Below are 17,902 nucleotides of genomic sequence, written 5' to 3'. Positions count from 1 at the left end.
TATCTATTATTATATTTGGTTACACTATATTCCAAAAAGTAAGTTACATTAATCTCATACAGGAAAAACATAAAAATATTAATTTACACTGTAAAAAGGTCGCTGTAAAAGAAATTGTAAAATAAGTTCTTTGATTTTAGGAATACACCAGGCAAGAAAAAAATATTATTGTAGGAATCGACCATGCATTGGTTAATTTTAATAATAATTAAAATATTTATAGTATCAGACGATTTTATTATAATATTGGCAAGAAGATTTCATGGGTATTTTGAAAAACGTTAATACCCTATTTATTTATCGACCAAAATGTTGGCTGCCGATCGAGAGCACTGCAGTATCGTCGAGAAGTATTTATTTTTGTATGGGTAAAACTAATGCTATTTCAATTATAATCTAGTCTAACGGAAACGTTTGGCAGCCTTCTGTAACTTTTGGAGTCAAGTTATTTTAGTTCCAAATTCGGCTAATAGGCAAATTATATTTAGCACTTCTCCGGAAAAATAGTATCATCGCGATAATGCTAGTTTTCGGTAAATCAGTTAAATTAATTAAATATTGACAACAGATGGCACTGGAAGTATAAATGTAGTGACGCGCAGAACATATCACATGATTTTTGAGGTGACATGTCGTGTATAAACACGATTATCTCAAAACGAAGATTTCAGAATAAAACTAATTTTCTGGAGAGGCTAAATTTACAGTAAATTTGTTTCGTTTACTATTTTAGATAAGTAGCTGAGTTGAAAATTTTATATTTTATAGTAGTATGAGCAAAAATCAATATTAAAATTATGTGAATATTACATTTACAAGATCATCATAATAAGGGAATCGCTTTAAAAAAATGGTCCGTGATACACCGCCATCGAATTTACAAAATACGTACAAAAGTAGACTGCATAACAGTATGCTTAAATGAAAAGTCGCTACGTCATCATAATAGAGGTGGTTATCTCGATGTCGAGGGGCGCCGAGCCCGGCGGGTCATTCGTCCCAAAGGCAATGGTGCTTCCGGTGGACGTGATACTCGAACAGTCTGCACTTCCGACAAGTATTGATGCCGCAGCGGTAGGAGAGGGGCGCGGCTGCCGGGGGTCCTCTACCCTTGCAGTATTTGAGCCCGCAGGGGTACCAGCCGACGCAGGCTTCGAAGTGGCAGCGGCAAGGCGAACGGGCGCCGCGAGTCCCCGCGCACGGCGGCGCCGCCTCCGCCGGAAACGGCTTGACGGCATCCCGGAGAGACGTCATGGAAACACCTGGGGAGAAAGAAGAAATCAAATTAGTGAAATGTCGTGCGTGCACAGAATTAAACATAGTATTTATATAAGCATGAAAATTGAAAATAAATATATCGGACAATACCTAAGCCTAGTGATACAAAGAATATAATGTTTTAATTAAAAATTTTAAATCAGCATCCGTATATAGGTATATAATATTATTGTTTAACCCCGTTCAAGTGTATTTAAATATAAGAAGATATTTTGTAGTTAAAATAAACGTCAACAAAATGCTAAACATACGAAATAAAATAAACTTATCCTTATTATATGTACCATATTTTTGTGGATATCGACCTACTACTTTTGCTTTACAATGAATGTATTAACCCACTGTATCGTGGAATGGAATAACAATTGTAAAATAAAATTAATATCATACATAGTAGGAATATACGATATTGTGTACATATTTTAATTTCCTTTCTGTCAAATTCTGAAGAAACCTCACTTTACAAAAAAATGTCAATCGTATGTTTTGTGATATCTATCATTCAATCTACTGTAGACACATAAAAAATATCAACCGTAAGCAATCGTCCATGATTATTTAAAGAGGTAAATAATAATAAAAGCTCTACATAAGAAGGGTTGCAATATAAGTAGTTAAGTGCCTACACTGAGATATGAGTAATATTATCGTCTGTACGATAAAATTAAATATTATGAGTCCGCCTAACAAAAACTCAGGCATATTTGCGGTTGTACAAATAATATACACCACAAAATGCGCATCGCGTTCCCGGCACAGAAGTGGTTGTGCAAACTATTGTTAAAATGTATTTTATTAATACCCGTTCCCAGTTCCCGTTCACCGAGACGACAAATTATTATGAAAATAACGAATACGAATAGAGCGGCTTAAGGTGACGCATCAGTGAAACGCCAAATAATGTTCAACTGTACGCGCGACGAAAATGTGTACTTGCTTCGCATTCCTTGAGAGAACGTGGATTCGGACGCACGTCACTTTGCTGGGTGATGGCGACGGGCCAATTAATTCTAAAATCGTGTAAAGATGACTAAAAACTTTACCCATTTACTTTAAAAAGCAAACATGTCAATGAATATATTATTATTGATACTAATAGAATAATAAACAGAACATAAAATGGACGTATGTTGGATTTATATGAGAAATAATATTTCGTTTGACAGGCGTCATTTTCACCCGCGACCCGCAATCCGCACATCGCCTAGCAACGATCTTTTTAGACCGTGCCTCAACTAATGCATGGCCTTAATAATACAAAGGAGTCTCGCTACGATTCATGGGTGAATGGGGAAATAGCGTTCCTCGCGTAACTCAACAAAAACACTATATCCTATGTAGTATACTTAGTATCGGTAAGAGCGTCGCGCCATTTGTACGGTCGTGGAATATCTACATCTAGATTCGAGATTTCCAGATGCCGGGGTTGGTATGAAAGCGGAATCATATTATTCACGTATTTATGGAGCATTATTCGCGATTCTACATATTTGTGCTAAGTATTGAGAAATATATAAGAGGCATTATTAGTACCTACCCACATAATATATTATGGCTGTTCTAAACACAATATTATGATTGTAATAATCGTTTAGAAATTAATGTTATTCCCTATCTTTATGGAAGACAATAACACATTATCAGTAACCTTTACTCTACAGTGGGTGGTTAGAAAGCGATGAGACTATAATGCTAAACAACGCTAATAGTAGAGTGTATTGAAAGGAAGTACCTGGGTGTTGGGAAGCAAGAAGCAATGTACATTCGTCTCTGTTCTGGCAGAACACACTAACTGGAGAATACTAGTTTTGAGTAATTTGACTTTGAAGTTGTTAAAATGTTTGAAATGGTCTAATCATGTGAGTTTATTAAGTAATCGTAAAAAGGGTGACTTTAAAATAAAGACTGTTTATTTATTAAGAAGGTTTCCAGACGGTAATGTTTGAAATATGGAACATTTTGGTATAACTAACTCAATATGTCATTTTTTCGAATTAGTGTGAACAGTGACGATATTATGTCGCATATATCAAGACTTTTTTGGGCAGATAGAACAACATTAAATATAATATTAATGTATAAACGAAGGAAATTTTGAGTCATATGAAAAAGTAAACAAAAAAACTAGCAATGTTATGAGAAATCATGAGTTTATGATTTTTACGTTAGTTATATTAACGAACCAAAGAGGTAGCACAGCGTGATACGTATAATCTACGTCTCGTTAGTGCATAGTATTCTTGAATATGGGTCCATTATCTGTAGTCCTTCTGAAGTTTCCTACAAGCTTATTTTAGAGCGCGTCCAGGAGAACTTTTTTCGATACCTTTATTTTAAGACATATAACTATTTTCCTTTCGATGATTCGTCAAACGATTACTTTCCGACTGCCTTTCTACAAGGCATGCTCCCTTTTTGCTCTCTTGACTCTCGTAGGTCACTTCTGATATATATATATATATATATATACATTTTGCCTGTTATTACGTGGGATGGTTTCCAATCATGACATTCTAAAGAATTTGAATTTGTATGCATCTATCAGTTACCTACGTGGTTGCAGCAATGACCTATTCTCAGACGAACTGTTTTCTCTTGACAAGCATATCAGATACCATTAAAGAGCGGTGTAAAACTAGTCAATGCGCTCCCCAAACACATCTACATTTTCAGGGATGAGGTGTGTATTTTGTATTTGAAATTTTATTTCCTGATTATAGCCAGCTGTTTTTCCAATTTAAATATCATGTTGTGAACGTCCTCTCTTGAAGTCTTTTTAGGTCAACAATGTTTTTTTTAAATAAATAAATGTCACACAGAAATATAGCATTTAATTAAGTAGCACTATCACTTAAGTTGATATGTAATATTGAGGAATACGATGAAGTATTGGAACGTACTATTAATAACTAGTGGTAATCTGAGCCCAAAATAAAAGACAAATTAATCGAAGCTATCTGTGAAAAAGATATTAACAAACTGTAGGTATATATTTATCATCCATTTAAGATCAAAGTTGGTCGAACGAGTTTTGAATAAAACTGACAGTAACCCTGAATTATTAAAGACGGCTGACTGTTGAAATATGGTCTTATTGAGAGATATTAGGTATGTAGTGGGGAGAAAATACATTATCCCCATAAACGGAATGAGTAACTCGGGCTTGGTATGCCACAAAAAATCCAGCACTACATACCTAAAGTTGCAACTGGCAAGATAAAAGAAGTTGCAAGGGATTTGTGAGACAAATAAATATACTTAAGTGGATAGTAATGTCCACCGGACTATGCAACTGTAGCCGTAGACCATCATAAATGGAAACAGATGTCTTCAGTAATTGGAGAACAATCGAGAAAAAACAGAAGTTTAGGAGTATAGTTACTGTATAAATCTGTTGCAGAAATAAAATACTAACAAAGTTCAACATTGCGTGGTCCAAGTTGTATAGTGAAGTTTGCGACCCGCGCCCCGGACTTTTTCGATTGTCTCTGCCAAAACGTGATAAAAGATATTTCCGGCCGGAGCAATAGAGACGCGATAAAATTGGGACGTGCCCCTCACGGTTCGGCGGCGCCGGATGCGAAAGGTGTCTATGCCGTATTATCATCTCCGCGAGTAATCCGATTTAAAGAGATACGGCGCGACCGTGCCGTGCTATCCGGGCTTTTCGCGTCCCTTTGGAGGCGAATGGATTTTTAAGTGACGATTATGCGGGGTGCGTTCTATTCTAGATGATTTTTTCCTTTTTTTTGAAGGTGCGTGGTGTCTATCTACTGGGGATATTTATTGGCAGGGTGACGGTCGATCGGCAGTATAAATTGACGAAAGAAATCTGACCCAGCAGAAGATATAGGTATATGATCTTTAGTCAATTTATGATCGTTAAATAATATATCTTTCTTCGAATATTTATGATAAGTTCAAGAGTTTGAACCCTTAATTTCCCCCCGTAAATCAAGAAAATAACCATAAAATTAAATTGTATGAAACTAACCATCAAATTGTTATCGTAAGGCATTTTGGAAAACACACGTGAATAACGCTTAAGCGATTCACGGTCACATTGAAAAGGATGCCATTCAACAACTACCAATATTATATATTATCTCATATTGATATTTTCATCGGCTTGGATCGATCCATTACTGGGTGAAGGCCTATCCGAGTCGATTCCATTCCTCTCGATCCTATGATAAATTGCGTTGCTATATTGAACAACCGGCGTTTACCGGGTAGCAATATAACTGGCTCCGCTGTTACAATCATTATTTATATACTTACCTAGTTTGGATTGATCAAACGTAAGAAATTGCACAAATGACGAATAATGTAGATACCTATAGTGTATATTTATATACAAATTAATGAAGTGTTCGCGTTCAAATGTTTCCTAATGTCGTCTTTCCTGTCAGCCATTTTCTTGTCGAACATACATAATTTGAGAATACTTCTGAGAAATATATAACCAGTAGAAAAAATCTTTTTGGAAATAATACGACACCCAGCAGGATTCGAACCTGCGTCTCTCGGGAATCGCGACCATGTGCACTGACCACTGTGCTATAGGTATCTTATCTAATCGTTAATTATTTATTATTATTATATTATTATAATTTTTGTTCTAACATACTTGCCTTGCTAATAATTTTATATTCGTTGAATTTTTATTAACCAATACAAACTTCCTCGTCTTACAATATAAAAAAAATTTCCGCATTGACTCAGTGGCAATTTTTTAATTAATAAATAATTTTTATTTATTATTTCTTTACACCGATCGAATAGCGGATGATCTTCGCAGGTATAAATAACGTAACTAAAGACTAAGAAGAAGAACAGGTGATTACCTTAATTTCCAACAAAATTTAGGTATCTACTCAAAATATATCGAGAGCTCGCTTCTTTGTGGATTTTTGAGATAAAAGCATTGAGCATTAACTAAAATTAATCAAAAACATTTTTATATAAAAATATTTATGTTATATATTATATATTTTAAACAAGATACTACTATTTAATTAAAATATATAGCAGAGTTTATGGCAAGTATAAATACAAATCGAATTCTAAGGCGTTTTTATACGTAATCTTTATGAGATTTACTTCAAACAAGAAATAATATTGAAAATTATATTTAGTAAGCCCAAGTGAGATATAAATATATAACACAGTGGGAAGGTTTTGAAGGATTTTCATAAATCGCCCACGTAAAATATTTCCGAATAAAATATATTTCGAAAGCAATATTCAAACATTTTCACGTAGCCGTCAGATATTGCGACAGCAGAACAAATATATATGATTAAGTATTTTGTGGAATTAGCATTGAAAGCACACCGGGTTCGAAAGCCGGCCGTGATCCGATGCGTATCGAATATTGAAAACAAAACCGAACCATTCGGAGCGGGCAAAATTGAAAAGTCGATTTCCGGTGGGTCGCACGCGCGCCATGCCGAAGGGTGACGTCATAAAACATCCTTCGGCGGCCGAAATCGGAAACTCCGCCCAGAGCTTTTGTACGGCACACATGGACCATGGAAAATTTTACGATTTTTCATTTTACGCCGATAGGAAACTTGCATGATTTTTTTTATTACACCTCCCACCACCCACTACAATCCAAAGATGTCTTACAATTCGTTTCTCTACCTGGATCGTAATACTAAAATCTAAGAGATATGTAACCGACCAAGAGGCAGGGAAATTGTGAGCCCTATAAACTTGCAGTATATATTACAGCAAGTATGTTTGAATTTATTTCGAAGGATGATATTCTCCATGTTTGACGTTTCAGACGTATTATATGCCATTTTTTTTTCAGTGTTCATCTCAACATTTTGAACTTATATCCAATAATTAACGAGGACTGTCTTTTCACAGTAATGCTAACAGTGTTTATTTGTTTACGATTACAGCTACATTTATTTTGCATTATAGTGTGAATGGTTTGATTCAATACAAGTTGGCCAAGTGTCGTATTCGAAATGGTCATATATGAAGGAGTAACAAATATCACATTAGAAAATTAGAAATAGGTATGGAAAATTATTTAAAAATTAAATAACAATTAATACTTCGAATTACCCGTGTATTTCGATCATTTCTCCACCACTCTACCACTCGACTACAAGGAAAGGACCAAGAAATTCTGCGTAGTATTAAAACGAGAAAACTACATTACCTCGGCCACACTATGAGACGACATAAGTATAGCATTCCTCAATTTGTCATCCAAGTAAATAAAGATCCATGTGAAACGCAGCAGAGAGCGACGCCGCATTTCGTGGCTTAAGTACCTCCATTATTGATACGAGTGCAGCTCCACCGAACTATTTCGAGTAGCAGATGATAAAGCAAAGCCCCCCTGATAATAAGAAGCTAAAATATAGAGGTATCCTGTATTATAGTTACCGACAGTTTGCCCGACAAGGAATTTTCTCTGTCTGTTTTCTACGAATAATTTTATTCAATGTGTGGTATAGATCGCACAACCAGAGTTGAGGCGGCCGAATACTCACACAGACGCATTCAAAAAAGGAACAGCCTGTAAAAGAATTACTGTATTCTTCAGAAATTCACCAATATACGCAATCTTTCGTATCTGCGTCGCACCAACTCTGGTTGCGCGATCTATATCATGATTTCGACATTATTGGGTTACTTATGACCTCAGGTGATGAGTGATGACTAAGGATAATTAACTACATTGAAATTTATTACAGATACGATTTGCGTTAATTTCGGGGAATTTTTTGACGGTGAATTCTATCCAGAAACGGGCGTGATATTAAGGCTTTTTAAACTTTTATTAAATTTAATTGGTGATTATTGAATAACGAGGCGTTCAAACAGAAATATTTCTCAGTATATCAGAAGTGAATTTTATATTCACACCAAAGAGATTGCTACGCGGATTTTTGTTTTTGGGAACAATTTAAAAGAAAAGTATATTTTAAATAGGTATACCTATAAATAAATTTGATTATTTAATAACTGTATCTTCAACTCCACTTAGGCTTTGACTGTAACGTAAAGCATCTGCTTGTAAAACAATATTTAATGGTGTGGTGAATACTAAGAGGCCATTCATGAACTGAAACCGTATTCGGTTTAGATCCGTGTGCTATATTAAACTTATGATTTTTGTTCATGAAAATATATTTTCACTAAATTTTTAAGTGTAAGTGTATGGTTTAAACGGATACGATCAGATGCTTATAATAAATACTTTGTGAAAATATATTTCCGTGAACAGAAAAGATTAGCTTAGTATGGCACACGGTTCGAAACCGCATACGGTTTCAGTCCATGGATGACCAATAAGTGATAAAACAGGTTTTATAAATTATTGTGAATTAGCAACAAAGAAACCTCGAATCTTTAAAAAAGAATGAATATATTGCATAGCTTAGAAACCAGTAATTTCTTAGCCCACATTGATGGCAAGTTTAGGGACGCCAAGACCTGATGCACTGATCGATGACTGAGTCCCCCGTGATAAATATAAAATAAAAACCATACACACTAACTATTTTTTATTTACTTATATAAAAAATGATTTTATTGTATTTCTTTTTTGTTAATTTGGTACTTAATTTATTAATTTTATAACTGAACAATATCTGTTTTAAACTATAATATTTCTTAATATACCTATTGTTGTTTAAATTTAAGGCTGTATAGATATGTCTCTCAACGCATTATTTCTAACATCAAACGATATATAGAATGCCTTTATCTCAACGAAGTAGGCCCTGGCAATAAACGTATTTTAAGTTTAAATAAACTATCGTAATTTCTAGATGAGTATCTAAGAATTATATAAAACTTGGTCTTCTTTTATTTATTTTTCGAAAATAATTAAAAAAAAAATTGTATAATTTCCATATACTTAATTTAATAATTTTATGACAGGTGTAGACCGTTCCAAGGCCCCTTTAAATCAACCGACGAATCGACTGCGCTATCTGCGACTTAGATAATCGCCGCTGATCCCCATATAAGTACTACGACATTAAGCATGGGGAATAGATTTATCGAAGCAATTGTAACATCACATTTGCTGCATGGTATGAATTTATTCACTTTATTAAAAATAAATATTAGAGTTTAGATTTCGACACTGCAGTCAAATGCTAAACAATGGCCCGATTCGATTAACGTATATTGTCTGTAAAGCTCTCCAAGCTGTACAAAAACGATTTTATTTGATTATATTTAACAAAGGACAGAATTCATTTATCCATTGTTATTTGCTCAAACGCTAGTTCAATTGCAATAATGTTCTTCCGATTTATATGAGAGTACATGAATATATGGCGAAGTGCTAACGTTGATTGCGCGCTAGCAAAAAGGGCAATAAATTGGCGATCGGCAGCGTGGTGGCGAGGGGGTGCGGAGTAGGCAGAGCGCGCAGGGTGAGGGGCGGCTTAGCAAATCGCAGAGCGTGTGGCTTTTAATGTCCCGCCATTATCCCGAAAAAAGCTGTAAAAAGTGCTGCGGCTGCTTCAAGAGTCGATTCGGAAATAAAATGCTACAATATGTGCCCCGCCAGCGAAATAAGGCGAAGTGGAGTGGCAAAAACCCTACATGTCTACTTAATGAGACTATTTTTTCACACACACACATAAATGCATAAATCTGCGTTTTTAGAAAGATGGGTAGAAAATTAAGCGGGTAATTTTGTTAAAGCGTAGATTTTACGCTACATATTGTCATAAGTAAGTAGTATTGGTAGTAGGGTAGTATTATAAGATAGTATTGTCATATATATAGTATAAACATTATTAATTGAATTGGCGTTTACGTGGTAGAAATATATCATTATATGGATTTTTAAAACAATTTTCTTATTAATTCTATCGTATTTGAGTTGTTTATGTTGACAGCTGTTTCGGGCTCCAAAATCTAAACCAATCTGAACATTGTTATCACAGGAAGACAGGGTGTATTGTGTAAAACTTACCTTCTGCCTTTTACTCAATACTGGCGTAGTCATATATTTATTTCTTTGTTATTATTATTTATTTCACTCGATAGATTTACTTTGACTAATTTAAAATATGTTAGTGTTGAGAGGTCTGGTTAAACAGACTCACGTCTGCATTAATTGGGTTATTTTTGTATTTTTATCAACGCATTTATTCTATGGAGTTACATCCATCGTCATCACCCTTGTTTAGTGTAGAACTTGTTAAGCTGTTTATCTGGGTCAGACAGGTGGATATCAGGCGGCTGAGGGTTCGAATTTCAGGTCTGGCGAATTCCACATATTGTTTTTCAATGTGTATTTAGACACAGCGTATATACCTAATAGGTTGAGCAAGAGGCTAACATCCATTTATCGTAAAAACAAAAAATAGTTAATGCAATCGCCACCTATGGAAGCCCATAATATGATCGTCTTAGCACATGATGTAATATAATGTATTGTAATTTCATTTACGGTTGGGATGCTGGCAAATATTCATTTATATAGGTTTATGTATACAGAAAGTCGCAAATGGTTATGTGGTTGGTTTTTATGAACTTTAGAGTAAAATAATCACATCAGTTACATTTTAAATATTCTGTAGGTACTTCCGATCCAGCGTGTGGCGTTTGGCGATGATGGTGATAGTAGGTAAAGACTTGTTGGCCATAATAATTTTATTAATTACCTACCTACCCTGCAGCGATGCTACAATAGCTGTCTACGCGGTGCATGATTGACATTGCAAGTGACCCTCGATTAAAATAAATGGTGTGACCCAGTACCTACACAGAGGTTGGGGCGTGACGAGTGTAAAGTAAGTAAGGAAGTAATAACCTAAATGGCGAAGTTTTAATTAATCATAAATGCCATCGATTTAGAGAAATGTTAATGCCTAAAACTTTTTTATTCTGACGACTTCACTGTTTTGGCGAAAATGACGCGGCTTAGCGAGGGTGAGACAATTAATTTGTAGCCAGCGAATTGCAAAACTGCGCCGGCTAAGTATTTTTGTCAAAGTTCATTATTAACTCCGAACGTTCCGAATTCAATGGGAAAGATTTTCATTACATTTTTCGCAACTCGGATATAACGCTTTATTTTTAAAATTACAAAAATGACGATATACTTACACGAAATACCTACATTTAATTTACAAACCTACAACTGGGCTATTCTAACTAGTTAACACCTAAATATCTTTCAGTTATTTTTCTTGATCAGAGATAACTCTGATAACTTTCGGCTCAATTCTGTATACAAGGAGAATATTTAAATAGCAAGTTGACACTCAACACCTACTCCACCTAAGCAATTCCACTGACATTTTTTTTTATTATGTCGTCGAACTGGAATTATGTATGATATAACGCGTTTATACAGTGCATTACTTATATTGTAAATTCTTACACAAACGGACATGGCCTAAACGTAATCAAATGCCATTCGACAGATTGCAGGCGTGCAATATGATACTATAACTAACTGACTATTCATTTTCAAAATCACCGTTGTCTTCCATCTAGTAAGCGCGGTTGCCACGGATGATATTAAAAACGTTAATATGATAGTCCTTATCCCGAGATGGTTAATTCTTGGAATAGATCATAGCATTTTTATCATTATTGTTTATTGAATTTGTATTGTGATGGAATAGCTCTGCAGATGATCAATATTATTGTTTAAAACTGTAATATTTCTTAATACAATGTTTTTTTTTAAATTTAAGGCTGTATAGTCTCTCAACGAATTATTTCTAACATCAAACGATATATAGAATTCATTTACCTCAACGAGGTGGGCCTTGACAATATAAAGATATTCTACGTTTAAAGTTTAAATAAACGATCGTCATTTCTAGATAAGTAAGAAACTATTTCCTTAGCAAAAATACAGAATGTAAAAAAAAATATAAGTTATAAAATGGATGTGTAAATAATACTACATAACTGGGTTTGAAATCAACAGATTCATATGATAACATTTCCCGACATTTTGGCAAAACGTGCAGAAATTTATTCTCCGAGTCCAGACAACATCAAATGTTACACAAAGGCAGGCCGGGGCGGTTTGTTTATTATTTACCAGCGCAACTAATCACGTTACAGCCGTAGAAACATTCATGAAGGTAAAGCCTTGGGCTTTTCCTTTCGCATTGTCGCTTATTTATGGTAAATTACGTTTTGACATAATGGTCTTCCTCGTTGCGATACGCTTCCTGCGGAGCGGATGCTTTTAGACGAAGTAATTTAAAATTTAATATAAGTTTACATACATTAAGATCCTTTTATTTTTTTGTATTTACCGTGAATGAAATCAACAAACAGAAAAAAACAGTCCATTTCCATATCCGGAAAAAAGAACCCTATTTTCATTTAGATCTAATATCACCTAACCGTAGCTAATGATTCCTTTTAATAATTAAAGTAATCTTAGTATTTTATATGTTATAACGTATTTTACATGACATTTTATAATCAAAATAATTTGATTTTCTGATTTTTAGAAAGAATAAAATTATTATATATAGATTAATGCGTATGACATTAAAGCAACAATAAATAGGTAATTTTCAGAGATCATGATGCCATGTATGAATCAAAATTAGTAAGAAAGCGCTAGATTAAAAATTACAAAATACGATTGCTACTATTGTTGGAAATGAAAAATACCTCAGATATTTATCTGTTTGTTAGGCAATATCGGCATGGAGTACTTAGGTCGATAGTTAAATTGGTAAATATCTCGCCCAGAATGCAATCGATATTATAATATGGTATTTTGTTAGGTTGTTCTAAAGTATGTGTATCAAGCAATTCAGATTGCCTATTTGAATACACGGAAACAAGGATAATAAGCTTGTTTGTTGGAAAATTAATATACGTCAACCATATAGGTCTGTCACGTGTGGAAAATTTAAGTAAGTGAAAGTATTCAATAAAAAGGTCACTTTGGTCTAAATGTTATGCGCAGGGCTGGCAGAGAAAAAGTTAACCACGTAATGATTGATTAACGTCGATTATTTCAGCGGAATTAACAAAGTTAATTAACACATTCCACATACCTCTGGCAAAACCTGTATATACTATATAGATATCTTTTTAAAATATAATATCAGGTCATCATTCAATATATGGAAAAAAACGTAGCGATTTTTTTGTTCTGTGAGTAGGTAGTAAATAGAACTTTTCAGGGGAAGATAAGTGAATTATTTAAGATAATTCTAGAGCAAATACTTTTACGCTCTGAGCAGTTGTTTAGCGGCGCGACAACTTAGTTTATAAAGTTTCATCAGCCAACTTCAAGTCGTGAGTCGGCCTCCCCAGAGACTGCAAGACTTGACGTCAATTAATAATTAAGTGCAAAGAATTAATCTTATTTCCAAGTATTCGGTACAATTTATTTATAGAGGAGAAGGAAACGTTACGCAATTATAGAAAGTGTAATATATATATTAATAATATATATAATAAACAATTTTTTTTATTCAACGGATAAGACACAAGATTTGAGAATGTAACATTGAACATACTCGTACTTAATTTGAAAACATCTCATACCCACTAGAAACAAATACAACACCCGATGGGACTTGAACCAGTAACCTCTGGATTCGCGCCAGTATGCTTCTCCGATTAAGCTACGGACATCCTACTTAATTAGGACAATTTTAATTAGTACTTCTTACATGAAATACTTATTAACTAATTGAAAAAGCACACTGGATACACATGGCACTAAGATTTTGTATTAGTTAGGAATCTCTTATTGAAGCGACGAAACCGGTCCTGATTATTATTTAATTATGTGGAATAAGTACTACATATTTTATTTTATCTTAATCAATAAATGCCTCTGGCAATAATTGACAGTAACACATTAAAATAATCAGTAAACTTCCAATTACCTACCAATAAATAATATTGAATGTAATGAAAATTTAAATAAAAAGCATAATCTAGACGGGTTCAGTGTCTAAAGTATTTGTAACAAAGGGCCAGATGCTTATACTTAACTACTGCCTAAGCTTCAACCGCCAAAATCGGACGTTTAGTGACTAACCATAACACTAAAACAGTGAAAGATATTATTATACCAATACAGAAATCAAGCAAATACAGTTTTGCATTTCGTTTGAATTATAATTCGAAGTTCAAGTTAATTTTATTTTGAGGACAGATAAGCAAAATAAAATGCACACCATATTTATTTGTCTGTGGACAATATGCTTCACTATTTTGACAGATAATTTTCTCCAGTCGGGTCGGTTAATTTAATAAGACATCCCTGCATCTGGCTCAAAGATAATGTTGTCCAACGCAATTTAAGAAATAAGATTAATTATTGTTTATTAGCATTATAATGGAAACCCAGTCGAGTCCAATAACGGTGTCAATTAATAAATCATAAGGTGTTCATAATTGCAAAGAGAGATCCTGGGATATATTATAACACAAATTATTAAGGTTGGGATATGTTGGTTTATGAAGGGATAATATTAAAGATATTTTATTTTCAGAATTAATCCATTGAACCTGTTAATTATGTGATTCCAATATTGGACGCGGACCGTAAAATAAATTAGAAAATAAAAGACACCTTCGTTTTATGAGGGTATAATATGAATAAATCTAGCTGGAAGGTATCCGGAGCGCAGATTTGGTGTCCAGGTAAATATTTGAACGCGTACTTTGTGATGGCACTTTATGGCAGCCCGATGGGGCGATAAGGTTGCCGTGTTGCGGCTACAATTCTGCGGTTAGAATTTTGCGGCCAGCTTCCCAGCGGCTCATAAATGTTGATTTACGAACGACCGCTCCAGCTTGGTCGATATAATGCCACGGAACGAGATCGCGGCGACTATCCCTACCATTTTATGTTCTCCGTGGCCGCGTCCCGGCGCCTGGGGAGGGCAGACGGGCGCCGCGTTGCCGACATCTACGGCGCTCTACGACAAGATACAACTTAGGGTTACTTTTAAGGTGCGGAATGAATGTTAATAACATCGGGATTCGACGTAGGATACACTACAAAATTGCCAAATGTCGAGGCATCCAACCATATTTTAGTACAAAGTAGTTTGGACGCCAACTAGTTTTAAAAATTATGTATACAAAAAACTAAACTGAGTTTTCAAACAACGCTTATAAGCTAAGAGAAATATTTTATTATTCGATATATAAACATACGATATGAGAATATTAAATCAACACTATATACCTACATTTAAATAGTAAAATGTGTAGTGATAAATAATATCATTGTCAATTTTGCATGCGAAGAAGATTTTTCGCTCATTGCATGATGATTGCAAGTATTTACATAAGGAAATGGCAACTATATAATTATATTATGTTAAGGGAAAATAATCATTTTTTTTATATAATGACAGTATATTACATATAACTGTTTAAAATATAATATAATTCCATTTCAATCGTTTTATCGAATCTTCTGACATCTTCAAGCAAAATACACTTAAAAATAATATGGCAAATAACACAGAACAGATTAATAAGATATAAACGTGAAAGCCAGTCGCCATAGACCATAGGCTTTGAAGTCGACTTCGGTATATTATTTTAAGACAGTCAGGCCATAAACTGCAAGAAACACAAAGCGCGCCGAGTTTCTTCAAATATTACCAATATTGAATGCCTGTTTCGTTTATGTGAAAAACTTAAATGCATATTACGATACATACATAATTATTGTAAATTAAATATTCAGTTTATCCCGTATTTCTACACACTAAAACTTTAAACCTTGTTACAGAATTAACCCACGTCCGATTATTTTTGAGTTTCCTGGTAAATGTATATATAACTGGCATACTATATTGTAGTTACCTATAGCTAATATACAAACTTATCTTAATTATGAAAATACAGCGAAATGGCATCTTTAAGTATTGAATTATTGTTCATTAAAATATTTACCATCAATTAAAATTAAATTTTCAATTCTATCAATCGATACTAAAATATTCGTTGGTTACAAAAGGGTTTATAATATTTATAGGGAGCATCGGTCAATTACTAGTCCAATTTTGTGTATAAAATAAAATAGCTCCTTCAGGTGGAAAGTGGTATATTATGAATGGATTGGGCCATAAGAAAAGCTTTGGACAAACATTAAAGCGGCCGTTAGTATTCCCGGCGCACCGATTTTTCAGCATGAAATAATATCAATTTCCTTCAGCACGATATATTATCTTCCGCTGAAACGATACGCCATTTTGATCTTTGATAACTTCCTGAAAATATTGCCCGAAACAATGGGAGGCTGGCATCGCAATGGAAATAAAATATCCATTATAAGGATTAACTGTGCCCGTAAAAATGAACGTTTTACAATAAATCAAACGAATTCAGAATTGTTATCGACAGCGGATTCACAAAAAACCATTAAACCAATGCGAAACAGATATTATGTAAATGTGTAGCGGAAAGTTGTTTTTTGTGTAAGCATCCGTTGTACATTACTATCGTGTTCGTATTACATGGGAAGACGTGATTATGCTATCCCAGTTTCTGTACGATGATAAAGAGTCAATTGAGGGGTCTATTTTTAAAAGCCGATAAAAGTGCAAGATTCAATATTAATTATTTGAATTTCATATATTATATATGAAATTGAGCATATCAGCATTTAATTTTATCTTGTAAATTAATAAATTTCTAGAAGTCATTAAGTTTTTAAACATATTTCGATTAAAGATCATTAAATAATAGAAAAACTTACACAAGGAAAGTGTAGAGTTACATAGTTTCCTTACTACCACCTGTAATCATTAGTGATGTATAAATAACAGCACGCTGTTTACCATATTTCTCACACTGTTCATATGGAACATCTTTTCGCACGATTCATAGTATGATGCAACTCGCTACGAAAATTAAAGAGTCTACAGCTAGCTGTAGTAGTTATCGATGTTCGCTCTTATTTATTATTTTTAACACCACAACAGACCATGGGCCCAATAGCAGTAGTGTGGTGAAACAGTAGAGTAATCAGTAATAGAAGAGAAAAAATCACAGACTCCCAGATTTTGTGAAAATCCTCGCCTGTGACCTAACCGAGAATCGAACCCGAACCCTCTGTATAGCGCATTACGCACTAGACTACGAGGGGTCTTCTTATCCCGCCTACTACTTACCGCGACTCACCACTTCCCAGTACACACCACTCATACAAACAATCTTTATGCCGTGATACCCCACGGAGTGACATCCCCATTACCCGCATACTTATCTCATGCGCAGACATTTCGTACAGTTATACAATTGATAATATTTGTTACAACTGACATTATATTTGAAAAAGACGTTAACCTTTTTTTGCACATTATACATCTTGGTGGATGAGATAATCATATTAAGTTGACGGATGTCCGAAATATTGATTCAATAATTTCAATGCTTAATAAATTTAATAAATCCAAGGTTTTATCCACCGTAATAAATCTTTTAGAATATTTTTTTTGGAGCCAGTAAGAGATGGAAGTTGATTTACGGAAAGCCCTCGTCGGAGAGTATCTTGAAATCGGTAATAAAATAGTGATCCGCGGGTCATGTGTCCACTATCTCTACCTAACGCATGTGGCTGAGGTCGCAAACAATAAGATCATGGATAGATAAATTATCTTTACCG

The 17,902-nt window shown here is 34.2% G+C and overlaps 1 protein-coding gene across 1 annotated transcript in view; it reads right to left on the bottom strand.

Annotated features, from left to right (window-relative positions):
* Positions 1-362: 362 nt before the first annotated feature.
* oaf (BRICHOS-like domain-containing protein out at first) overlaps positions 363-17,902 on the bottom strand; it is a 200,225-nt gene continuing 182,685 nt past the window's right edge. Inside the window, exon 5 of the mRNA XM_085959872.1 lies at positions 363-1,262. Coding sequence (XP_085815998.1) covers positions 991-1,262 — 272 coding nt within the window. The 3' untranslated portion in view covers positions 363-990. The remainder of the gene's footprint in view (positions 1,263-17,902) is intronic.

The sequence above is a fragment of the Rhyacophila brunnea genome, unplaced genomic scaffold, assembly GCF_057557595.1.
Source record: "Rhyacophila brunnea isolate RB1 unplaced genomic scaffold, BYU_Rbru_1.0 scaffold_11, whole genome shotgun sequence".
NCBI classification, from domain to species: domain Eukaryota; kingdom Metazoa; phylum Arthropoda; class Insecta; order Trichoptera; family Rhyacophilidae; genus Rhyacophila; species Rhyacophila brunnea.
This window is presented reverse-complemented; position numbering and strand designations above follow the sequence as displayed.